At 58.2% G+C, this 11097-nt stretch overlaps 2 protein-coding genes across 2 annotated transcripts; both read right to left on the bottom strand.

The window, feature by feature from the left end:
* Positions 1-3196: 3196 nt before the first annotated feature.
* On the bottom strand, positions 3197-6344 carry C14H19orf67 (chromosome 14 C19orf67 homolog). Its single transcript, XM_020155924.2, has 6 exons — positions 6040-6344; positions 4847-4991; positions 4648-4748; positions 4373-4558; positions 3842-3976; positions 3197-3431 (listed from the first exon to the last, which is right to left on the bottom strand). Exons 1-6 carry the CDS (start codon positions 6342-6344, stop codon positions 3269-3271), a joined length of 1035 nt encoding a protein of 344 aa, XP_020011513.1. The 3' UTR covers positions 3197-3268.
* Positions 6345-8049: 1705 nt separating this feature from the next.
* Samd1 (sterile alpha motif domain containing 1) lies at positions 8050-10868 on the bottom strand. The gene is made up of 5 exons (XM_020155925.2): positions 9536-10868; positions 8830-9115; positions 8625-8721; positions 8431-8542; positions 8050-8331 (listed from the first exon to the last, which is right to left on the bottom strand). The coding sequence occupies exons 1-5, from the start codon at positions 10499-10501 to the stop codon at positions 8173-8175; spliced, it is 1620 nt and encodes a 539-aa protein (XP_020011514.2). The 5' UTR covers positions 10502-10868; the 3' UTR covers positions 8050-8172.
* Positions 10869-11097: the final 229 nt, after the last annotated feature.

Below are 11097 nucleotides of genomic sequence, written 5' to 3'. Positions count from 1 at the left end.
GAGGCTGAGACAGGATTGCTTGAGCCCAGTTGTTCAGGGTCGGCCTGGGCCACACTGTGAGTCCCTGACACAAAGAAAGCAATGTAACTGTAACCCAGTTTGTAAAAGAGAAATTTAGAGGCTGGTGATGTAGACCAGCAAGTGCAAATCCCAGTACCGCCGCCCCAAAACCTGAATTTTAATAGACTGTACTTAGAAGAGAACTTTTTTCTTTTGGTGGCACTGGGGTCTGAACTCAGGGCCTCATGCTTGCTAGGCAGGCGCTCCACCACTTGAGCCACCCCGCCAGCCCTGTTTTGTATTGGTTATTTTGGAGATAGAGCCTGGAGAACTGTTTCCCAGGGCTGGCTTTGAACCGCTATCCTCCTGATCTCTGCCTCCTGAGTTGCTAGAACAGGCATACGCCACCACCAGTGCCCTACTTAGCATAAATTTGAAGTAGTTTGCAATGGGGCCAGTTGCTGTCTACTTGCAAGCCCTTTTGGTAATTTCTTAATGAACACCTTATCTGCACAACTGCATCTGTGCAGATAACATTGCAATGACACAGACTCTGGTTATGTAATTCAGGCTGGCCTCGAACTTTTTTTGTGTGGTACTGGACTTGAACTCAGGGCCAACACCTTGAACCACTCCACCAGCCCCCCACCCACCCACACTTTTTTGTGATTTTTTTTTGCTAGATAGGGTCTTGAAAACTATTTGCCCGGCTGGCTTCGAACTGCGATCCTCCTGATCTCTGCCTCCTGAGTAGCTAGGATTATCCGGTACCGGGTTTGGCCTCGAACTCTTGATCCTTCTGCCTCAGCCTTCCTGGGGCTGGGATTACAGGCAGGCACCGCCACACCTGGAGGAGTGGTTACTTTTACAGCTTCTTACAAGTGCACTGAGACTTAAGAAAACATGAGAGCCAGAAGAGTTGTAGAATCGTTCACACTCCTAGATCTGTCCAAGTGTGTCTTCTGCACAGGGACAGCGAGTGTCCAGTGAAATATGAATCATATGGCCTTGCAATAGCAACTCAAGCGAGAAGGACCGGAGTCCTGAGTCCATCCGCAACATGCTGGCCACGCTCTGTGACTCCAGGACAGCTAGGGAGAAAGGCTGCAGATGTCTGGACTGCCAAAGTGGAAAATGGAAATTCTCAGAGCTTGCTCAGCTGGGATTACAGGCATGTACCACCACACCTGGCTCAGAGTCTCTTAATTCCCAGTAGGGAGGTAAGAACTAAGCACGTACAGAGGTGAGAGGACTCAGCTGGGTGCCAGTGGCTCACACCTGTAACCTTAGCTACTTGGGAGGCTGAGGTCAGTAGGATTGCAGCCTGAGGCCACCAACATGCACAAATCCCCAGTACTACAAAAAGAGTCCCAATCTGAGCTCATGATGAAACTGTCCGTGTGATTCCCAAGTTGAAAGTCATGGGTTTGGTCAGTTCCTCAACAGGACGACCCAGGAAATCAGCACGACCCTTCAGCTGCCAGGACTGCTGTGGCCACCCACCAGAAATCTTTAGTTTCCAAGCAGGTTGTGGATTTGGCTTATGGGGAACAACCAAAGCTGCTTAGCTCTAAGTGTTAACACACACCAGATTTCAAAGACTTAATTCACACATGCGCACACAAAGGCAAGTATCTCCTTCATTTTTCTCACGAGGATTATTGGTGAAACATTCTGATATACCAAGGTTAAATATCCCTAAAGTGAATCTGAGGTTTGCTTTTTGCAGTGCTGGGGATGGAACTCAGGCCTTATGCATGCTAGGCAAGTGCTGTACCACTGGGCCGCGCCCCCAGTCTCTGCACTGAAGAATCTTAACAGCTATGGGAAAAGTCACAGGGGCCACCTCAAGTCACTGACCAGGGAACTTCAGAACCTTCTTGAAGTCATTCTGATCCAGGTTCTGAATTAAAAAAAAAAATCCTTGATGCAAGCAGAAATGATCACCAGAAACCCCTCTGGATGAGCAAGGTTTTGGTGTCCAGTTTACCTCTCTTCTGTAAATCGGGCATTATAATAGTATGTGCTAGACACTCTTAGTAAGGGTTTTGCTTATGAGAATAAGGGCATGCTCTGGGTCTCCCAAATAGTTGGGATTACAGGCGAATTCTACTATGCTCAAATCTGCTTTTGATTTTTTTTGGGGGGTGGGATTGGGATTTGAACTCAGGACTTCATGCTTGCAATACAGGCACTCTACCACTTGAGCCACTCCACCAATCCATTCTGCTGATTATTTTGGAGACAGGGCCTCTAGAACTATTTGCCCGGCCTGGCCTGGAACCACGACCCTTCTGATCATAGCCTCCCAGGTAGCTGGAATTATAAGCGTGCACCACCGCACCTGGCTCTCCAAGTCTCTATTCTGATCCAAAAGCTGTCCTTTAGTGTAAAGAGGGTAACTGGCAGCAGAGTGGCACAGGATAAGGAAGGACAGCCTTTCTTCGCAGGGGCCAGTTGCAATGAAGAACCTGGTTCGAGTCCAGGTTCTGCCACTTGCTTTCGGGAGCACTGGTCAGAGGAGCTCGCTTCTTAGTCCCCAGTTCCCTCTAGAGTCTAAGTAGGGGATGACATTTAAGAGATCCCAAACTGAGCCTTCCTAGGACTTTCCCACCCCACCAGCGGCCCGGGACACCCCACAAAATACAGCGACACCCCAACACTCAAAAGCTGGAGCAGAAGACTTAGCTAATCTGGCCCTTCGGAAACTGAGCGCCAGCACGTTCCTAAAGCACGCCGGAAAATGTAGTCTTTCACGCTAGAAAGAAATAACTTCCGGGTTAAAATAGGAAAGTGGGCGTGGCCACAAGGCTCTTCCTTCAGTGGGCGTGACATTTCCCTGTTACACGAAACTTTCAGTTTCTGAGTTCCGGTTGTTGACAGGAGCAGCTACTTCCCTTTTTGCTTCATGTGCGCCTCTGCGCATGCGCCGCTTTCTCTCCTTACCGGTCGGCCTACGAGGGTTCTCCGCCTGGGGACTACATTTCCCAGAAGCAGCGGGCGCGAGTGGGCGCAGCATCCCCGCCCCAAGGGGAGGGGCGCGGCGCTCGGAGCGGACGCGGAGACTGTGACCTCTTTTCTTTCTTTTATTTAACGAAAAACTGGTGCGTCTGCACTTCGGGCTTTGCAGCGGGCTGGGCCAGCTCGGCCTGGAGTCTCGGAAGGCCAGGCCGGGCTGCAGGAGCTCGAGGGACCCCCTCCCCTGCCCCGCTCTTGGAGTTTAGAGCTGTCAAGCCCCAGCCTGCACCTTCTTCCTCAGTCCCCAGGTTCAAGACCCCTGTGCGACCCACGCTGCGCTCGGGGGCCGGGCCGGGCCTATCTGGCCCATGAGGACCTGCACCAGCAGGTCGGTGGCTAGCATGTGCGACGGCTCCTCGAAGCCGATGGTCAGCAGCTGTTGGTAGTCTCCAGGTGGCTGCGGGCACAAAATCCTATAGGGGCCGGGGACAAGGCAGGCCTGGATGTGAGCGCCCCCTGCCCCTCGGGAGCCCCTTCAGCTGGGGGTGGGGGGATGGTGGGAGTGGTAAAACCCCTTAAGGAAAGTGGTTTCCTGGTGGTTGATGAGAAACTAGGGAATAATGACTCTCCTGAGGTGACCACTCTGCCAGCTGTGTGTCCTGGGACAGGTAACTTAACCTCTCTGAACACCTGTCTTTGTCAAATGGACCTCTATGGGTTGTTACACAGTCTGCAATAAGTATCTTTTGGGGCACAATAAAATGCTATTTTTACTGTACCAAGGGGAGCAAAGTGTTGCCGAGGAGGTGCATGGTTTTGGTAGGGTTCTGCGCCTCTTTCCAGAGCCCACACATACCACGCCATTGCCCTAGGTGGGTCCTACCATGAATAGAGGTCGTCGTCAGCTGGTCCTAGGGGCACCCAGCGGCCGATGGACCACAGTTTTTGGATCTGGGGACACGAATTGGCTGGACTTTGGCCTGAGTCCTCCCAAGTATCTCGATAGCACAAGAAGTAGCTGGGAGAGGAGAGAGCAGCGATTAAGAATGATTTGTTTCCTAGCTTTTCTAAGGGTGTTAGTTTTGGAGGAAAGGTTGACGTTCAGAAGTTGCCCTGAAGTTCTCGGGTGGAGATGTGACTTAATACTGAAGACTTCTTCTTGGCAGCCTACTTTTAAGATGAGGCCTTTTATTTTGGTGGGAGAGTGGGGGGATAAGAAAAAAAGAAAGTTGAGGGTGTAGCTCAATGGTAGAGTGCTTGTGTAGCATTTGAGAGGCCCTGGGTTCCATCCCCAGCACTGCAAGAGGTACTCAGTTTCCCAGTTTGCAAAAAGTAAACCAGGTGGTGGTTTAAAGGCCTCTATCAGCATTCAGCATAGTAAGGGGAGGACTTTAATTTTGGTAAGGGGACTCACTAGTCCACATGGGGATCTTGCTCCCGGCTGTTGGGTTCCGGGGTGGTTTCTAGGTTCCAGCGCATCTTCTTGTAGAGGTACCGGGGGAAGCGGCTGGCAGTGTAGGCGGCAGGACTGCAGTATCTGAAGATGGACACCTCGTGGGAAGGACCAATGGAGAACCGCCCGCAGAAGAAGCAGGAGATACTGGTAGCAGAGGGCAGAGTGGAAGATGAGGCTGGGCCCTGGACTCCGTCCCCACCCCCCATCCTGGACTCCTGTCTTCCACCCCTAACCTCAGGGGGTCAGTGTCCTCCAGGTCCACAAAGCCAAAGGAGGCGTACATGAAGATCAACTGTTCCAGGCGGAGAGTGAGCTGCTGCGAGATCTCTAGCAGCTGTGCAACAAAGGCGGGCAGTGTGACATGGGTGGCCCAGCCAGATGCAGCCCCCACCAAGAAAGGGGCGTGGGACCTGGGACAGCCGCTCCACGCACCCCTTTTCGGACCAGCTCCTGCAGGGCCCCGTAGATGGCAGGTACGCTCCTGGCTGCGGCCTCCAGGTACAGGAAGTAGGGCTCACACATCTTTAGGAAGGTGGGCATGACCTTGGCCAGCTGTTCCTTCTGCACTCCATCCCGGCTGCAGAGAGAAAGGAAGGGGCCTTGACCCGGGAGGCCTCAGCCCTCACCCTGTGTCCGCTGTCACCTCTGCCTCTGTCCCTAGCTCACCACCGCACCCTGCTCTTTCTGCAGGGCTCACCTGCCTCGAAACCATTAGCAACACTTGTTCAAATGCTGACACGTGGCCTGGGGGCATGACCCCTAGCTGGAGGAAGGCCCCAGTGCTGCAAAAACAAAAACCAGCAAAAAGCCTGGTGCTGGTGGCTCACACCTGTAATCCTAGCTATCCAGGAGACAGAGATCAGGAGGATCAAGGTTCGAAGCCAGCCCCAGGCAAGTAGTTCTTGAGACCCTATCTCGAAAAAAACCTTCACACACAAAAAAAGGGTTGATGGAGTGACTCAAGGTGTAGGCCCTGAGTTCAAATCCCAATTCCCCCCCTCCCAAGAAAAAAGATTAAAAAAAAAAAAAAGCCTGATATACAACTAACTTTTGTTCAAAAGTCCCTGCCAGGTGAGGCCTCTAGGAGATTCCAATGGACACAGGAAATTGAAAATCCTAGTTTTTCTCCCTGCATAGGGAATGGGGGATGGGGAGTGTCTCAAACTGGTAGCTCTCAGGCCCTTCCTGGCTCAGGTGGGTGTTGTTTAACTGGCCCAGAATTCAAATTTAAGCCAGCCGCCAGGCTCCGGTGGTCACACCTGTAATCCTGGCTATTTAGGAGACTGAAATTGGGAGGATCCTAGTTCAAGGCCAGCCCAGGCAAATAGTGCTTGAGATTTCCCCCATCTCCAAAATAAGCGCAGCAAAATGGACTGGAGGTGTGGACTCGAGCAGTAGGGCCCTGAGTTCAAACCCCAGTCCCACCACCACCACCAAAAAAAAAATCAAAGTCAGCATTTGAACACGGGGAAAGGCCTGGAGGTTGCAGTACTAGGGACAATACCAGCAGTGTCCCCCGCCACTGCGAGGAACTGGCTTCCTTGATTAGCTAGTTGGAGACTGAATGCTTCACACGGCTCGCTCTGAGCAGGGTCACCAGCTGGGACGGCGACAAGGTAGGTCACCTGTAGAGCAAGTAGCTTTGGAAGTCGTCGGCCTTCTTGAGCAGGTAGCGGAGCTGGTCGGTGACCGGGCTGAACATAGCGTCCAGGGCCAGGCGGGCGGGGGCTGCGGGTCCGGGCTCGGGGACCATGGGGTCCGGGGGGGACGGCGTGGATCCTGGAGCCTCCTGCAGCAGCGACAGCTGGGCCGCCTCGGGCTGCAGCTCACGGGGGTCCTCAGGCCTTTCGGGGGGCTCCAGGCGGTCCAGGGGCGCCGTCTCTCCAGGGCTCAGGGGGAGCGGCTCCGCGAACCACGGCTCGGCCGCCATCGAGGGGGTGGGCGGCAGCGGCTGGGGGCGTTCGCCTCGTTTGAATTTGCACACGCGGGAGGGGCGGGGCGCTCGGGCTGCGCTGCACCGCGGGGACCCGCGCGCTCCCCGCACCTGGCGCGCGCGCACCGGGCGGCGCCTCCTCCCCCCGCCCCCGGCCCCCCGCCCCGCGCGCCCAGGCCCCGCCCCCGCTGCGACTCCCTGGACCCCAGGCTCTTTTTTTTTTTTTTTTTTTTGTCAGCGCTGGGGTTTGAACTCGGGGCAAGGCGCTCTACCACTGGAGCCCCGCCCCCAGCCCTCCCTGGCTCTTCTCCTTTCCTAATGGAGCTGAAGTGCACGTGAACTTCCAAGGCGCTGCTGACGTGGTTCTTAGTCCCAACAACTATGAAAATCCCTGCTGCAAAGATTCTGCCTATGCATGAGCTCATCCTCATTTTTTTTTTTTTGTTTTTGGTGGGACTGGGATTTGAACTCATGTGCAAAACAGGCGCTCTACCGCTTGCGCCACCCCTCCAGTCCATTTTGCTCTGGCTATTTTGGAGATTGGGGAGAGGGGAGGAGCTCTGTAATTAATTGCCCAGGCTGTCCTTTGAACCGTGATCCTCTTGATTTCAACCCCCCCCCCCCCGCAAAGTAGTTAGGATTACAGGAGTGACACGCCGGCGTCCACCTCCCTGTTTCTTATGGAGAAGACAATCTCAGACCCTATCCCAGACCCTTTTCCTCATCACTTGTAGATTGACTCATCAAGTGACAGGAAGCCCAACTATGAGGCACAGCCATTAATTAAATTTAGAGGCTCTCAGCATCAAAGTCAACAGGTGTCAGGCACGGCCCTGTGTGACTGTGAGCGTCACAGCTATGCTGAACAGGTTGAGGTTTCAACTCGGGGCCTCTCACTTGCTAGGCAGGTGCTCTAATTGAGCCACGCCACCAGCCTATAAAATGTTTTTTTATGAGCTCTTTGCTCCATAGGGACACAGAAGGGACAAGCAGGAAAATGCTTATAAATAGTGAACTGTTAGTCACTCAACAAATAATTTGAGGACCTACTATATGCTTGGGGGTGACTCCAGGAGACCCGTATTTCCAACCTCCTGGAACAATTACCTATCTTTCCCATTTCCTTGTATACGGCCAGTGAGGAAACTTAGGGAGAACCCCTAATGCCAGGCAACTGGTCTACCACTGAGTCCCGGCGTCATGGTCTCCCTCCCCAAAGTATTCCGCCCTTCGAGGAACTCAGCACGCCCCTGCCCCCTCCATTCATAAAACGAGCCCTGGCATACTGTTTTGTTCCTTTTCCTTTTCTTAAAATTTTATTTAAAAAACCATCGGTGCAATATTAAAAAGCAATACAGCCAGTTGGGAGAGACGATCGACAGAAAGGTGAGGGGAAGAGAGAGGCGACCATGGGTCCCCCACCCCAGCTGTTCCCAAAAGGGCTGGAGGGCTGGGGAGGGAGCAAGGGTGGGGGAAAGGAGTACTGCCCGCCCACCAAATGGGCAGGCAGAAGAAGACATTTATATAGGATACACCTGGCTGAACTGAAGAGGACCTTGGGGGAGGGGAACACCCCCCCTTTTTTTTTTTTTCTTTCAAAAATGTCCTGGTCTCCTGGGCTGAATGAGTTGGCGGAGTTATCACCGTGCACCCCACTGCTGTGGGGTAGGGGGCAGGTGTGACTGTGACACAAAAGGAGAGAGGTGACAGGAACCCGTTCAGGGCTGAGGGTGGCCCGGTCCAGTTCCTGGACTCTAGGGGTCGGGGGTCTTGGGGAAGACGGGGCTGGACGTGGGTTGGGACAGGGAAAGGCAAGGCTGGCCGCTCAGCCTAAAAAGCCATCAGGATCGTCATCCTCAAAGTGGCCTTGCTGCAGAACTTTGATGTGGTGCTCATAGATTTTCAGGGCTGGGCCCAGACGGATGGACAGGCCGGTCAGCACGTCTGTCCGCTGCATAAGCAGCAGAGACTTGCCATCGATTTCCTGGGTGGGGACAGAGAGCACAGGGTCAGCGCTCACCCCACAGAGGCCGTGCGCGTGCGTGTGAGGGGACGGGACGGGACGGGACGGGACGGGACTCACCTGTTCTTGGAAAGCGGTGGCCTGCTCGGGGAAGCCGGCCTCAGTGAAGTACTCGACCACGTCCATGACTGTCCACTCCACCGGGTCAGCAGGCTTCTCCTTACGCCCCGGGCTGCACCAAAACGAGGGAGCCAGTGACACGGGAGACCCTGTGGTTGTCAAACGCACCCCTCACCCCAAATGCCCCAACTTACGGACAGCCAAAGGGGGTCCCATCAGCCCCAGGGAGGGCTGGTTTTCCTGGGGGCAAAGGCACAGGAGATGGAGAATCGGGACCAGTGGTAACAGAGGCTGAGAAAGAAAACAACCGCGACCGTTTGGACTGTGACACTGGCTTGAGACTGGGGCTCAGGGCTCCCGAGTTGGTGGCACCCCACCGTCACCCAAAACAATCTTTACCTGATCCTCCTTCCTTACTCATGGTGGCCATGGAAAACACCTGGCGAGTGCCGCTGCCAGGTGCCTGTCCCCGCCCTTCATCCTGGCCCTGGTGGGGTCCACAGGGAGACCACTCCTTGACCCTCTCCTTAGCACTCTGGGGACCCCGTTCGCCATTGAGCTGGTGGTGCTGGGCACCTGCAGGACGGTCACTGTCAGGCACTTCGGAGCCCTCTGAAACATCGTCCTCATCTTCCTCCTCCTCCTCCTCCTCCTCTTCTTTGTCAAGCACCCGCTCTTCCCCTCTCTGTAGGCGACAGGAGTGAGCAAGGTTAACATCGGTTCTCATCCCGGATCCAAACCCTGAGACCCCAGACGGAATCGTGCACCCAAAGCCACCTTCAGAAACAACGCCGACTAACTTTTACGCATCCTTTCAGTGCCAGGCCGTGTGTTAAGAACGCCCTCAGCAAGCCAAATGTCACTAAAGTCGCTCAACAACCCCAAGGGGTCGCTACTGTTACCGAACCACCTTTCCAGCCAAGGAAACTGAGGCTCGGGGAGATCAAATCACTTGCCAAGGTCACCAAGCGCGGAGCCCGCAGGGAGCGCGCGCAAAGCCCCGGCCACCCGCCGCCCAGTTCCTCGTGGGACTCGCCGCGCCCCTGCCACCAACTTCGCCCGCACCTGCCCAACGCGCGGCGCCCCCGCTCCCCGGCGCGCTCACCTTGCTCCGCGACGCGCGGGCGCTGGCGGCCGGTGGCGCCCGTCCGGGCCTGTCCCCGCGGGGCAGCGCAAGCGCTCCGAGGCGGGTGCGCTCCAGGCGGCCCCGCGCCGCCGCCTCCTCTTCCAGCAGCCCCTGCACGCGACCACGGGTCAGGCGACCGCCGGCCCCGCCGCTGCCCCCGAGGTAGCGCACGACTTCCCGCAGGCTCACGGGCCGCGCCGGGCCGCCGGCCCGCGCCGCGCCCCCCTCCGGCGGCGGCTGTGGCTGCGGCGGCGGCGGCGGCTGCTGCTGCTGCTGTGGCGGCGCCGGCGGCTGTGGCGGCGGGGGCAGCGGCGGCTCCCGGGCGGCGACGGCAGGCGGGGGGGCGCGGCGCGGGCCGGCCGGGGGCGCCACCGCCGGCGGAGCGGCGGGCGCGGGTGGCGGCGCGGCCAGGGGCGCGGCCCGCTGCGCGCGGGGGCCCGGCTGCGCGGGGCCGGGCGAGGGGGGCGCTGTGGCGGCGGCGGCCGCGCGGGGCGCCCGGGCCGGGGCGGCGGCGGCGGCGGCGGCGGCGGCGACGGGCGCGGGCGGTGGCGGCGGGGCGGGCGTGGGCGGCGGCGCGGCGGCGGCAGCGGGGCCCCCGCGGGGGGCGCGCGGCGGGGCCGGCGGGGTGGCTCCGCGCCGGGGCGGCTGGACGCGCGCCGCGTTGCGGTACGAGATGCTCCCCTTGTAGCTGACCCGGAGCACGGCGCGCTGCTGGATCAGTTTCTCGAGCTCGGCGCGCGTGCGCTCCGGCTCCGGGCCGTGCCGCCGCCGCACCATCCGGCAGATGCGCTCCAGGTCCGGCCGCGCCTTGCGCGAGCGCAGCGAGTCGATGGTGTCCAGAATCCACTCTTGGTAGTGAGGGGAAGCGGCGGACGACGAGGCGGCGGCCGCCGTGGTGGCGGCCGCCGCCGTCTCCGGCGGGGGTAGGGCCGGGGGCCCCGCCATGCCTCCCGCCCGGCCCGGCTGCACCGTGCGCGCTGCCTCCCTCCCAGCGCGGCGCCCCCCTCCCCGGCTCTCCTCCCTCCGCCGCTGCCCGCCTCCTCCGCCTCCCCCCCCCGGGGGGCGCAGCGCCTCGGCGGAGCGGCGGCGGCGCTGCTGTTTCTTCGCAAAAAAAAAAAAAAAAAAAAAAAAAATTGAGAACGAGAGAGAGAGGGAGCGCGAGAGAAAAAACAGTGAGAGAGAAAGAAAAGAGAGAAAAATCTGCACACACTCACTCACTCGCACGCACGCACACACAGAGCCGCTTGTGCTGGGCGCGCGCGGGGCCGGGGATGCGAGGGGGAGGAGGGGAGCGCGGCGCGGCCGGCCCCTCCCCGCCGCCGCCGCCGCCGCCGCCGCCGCACGCGCGCCCTGCGCCCGGGACACTCCGGCCCCCCTTCCTTCCCTCCCTCCCTCCTCCCGCCGCCCGCCTTCCTCCCTCCCACCCCCACGCGCCCGCTTTTAAGGTGGAGCCCGGGCCCCCCGCCCGCCCGCCCCCTGTACCCTGCGCTCTCGCTCACTCCGGCTCGCTCCGGCCCCCCCTTACAACTCCCGCGCGCTTT

Source organism: Castor canadensis, chromosome 14 (genome assembly GCF_047511655.1).
Source record: "Castor canadensis chromosome 14, mCasCan1.hap1v2, whole genome shotgun sequence".
In the NCBI taxonomy this organism is placed as follows: domain Eukaryota; kingdom Metazoa; phylum Chordata; class Mammalia; order Rodentia; family Castoridae; genus Castor; species Castor canadensis.
This window is presented reverse-complemented; position numbering and strand designations above follow the sequence as displayed.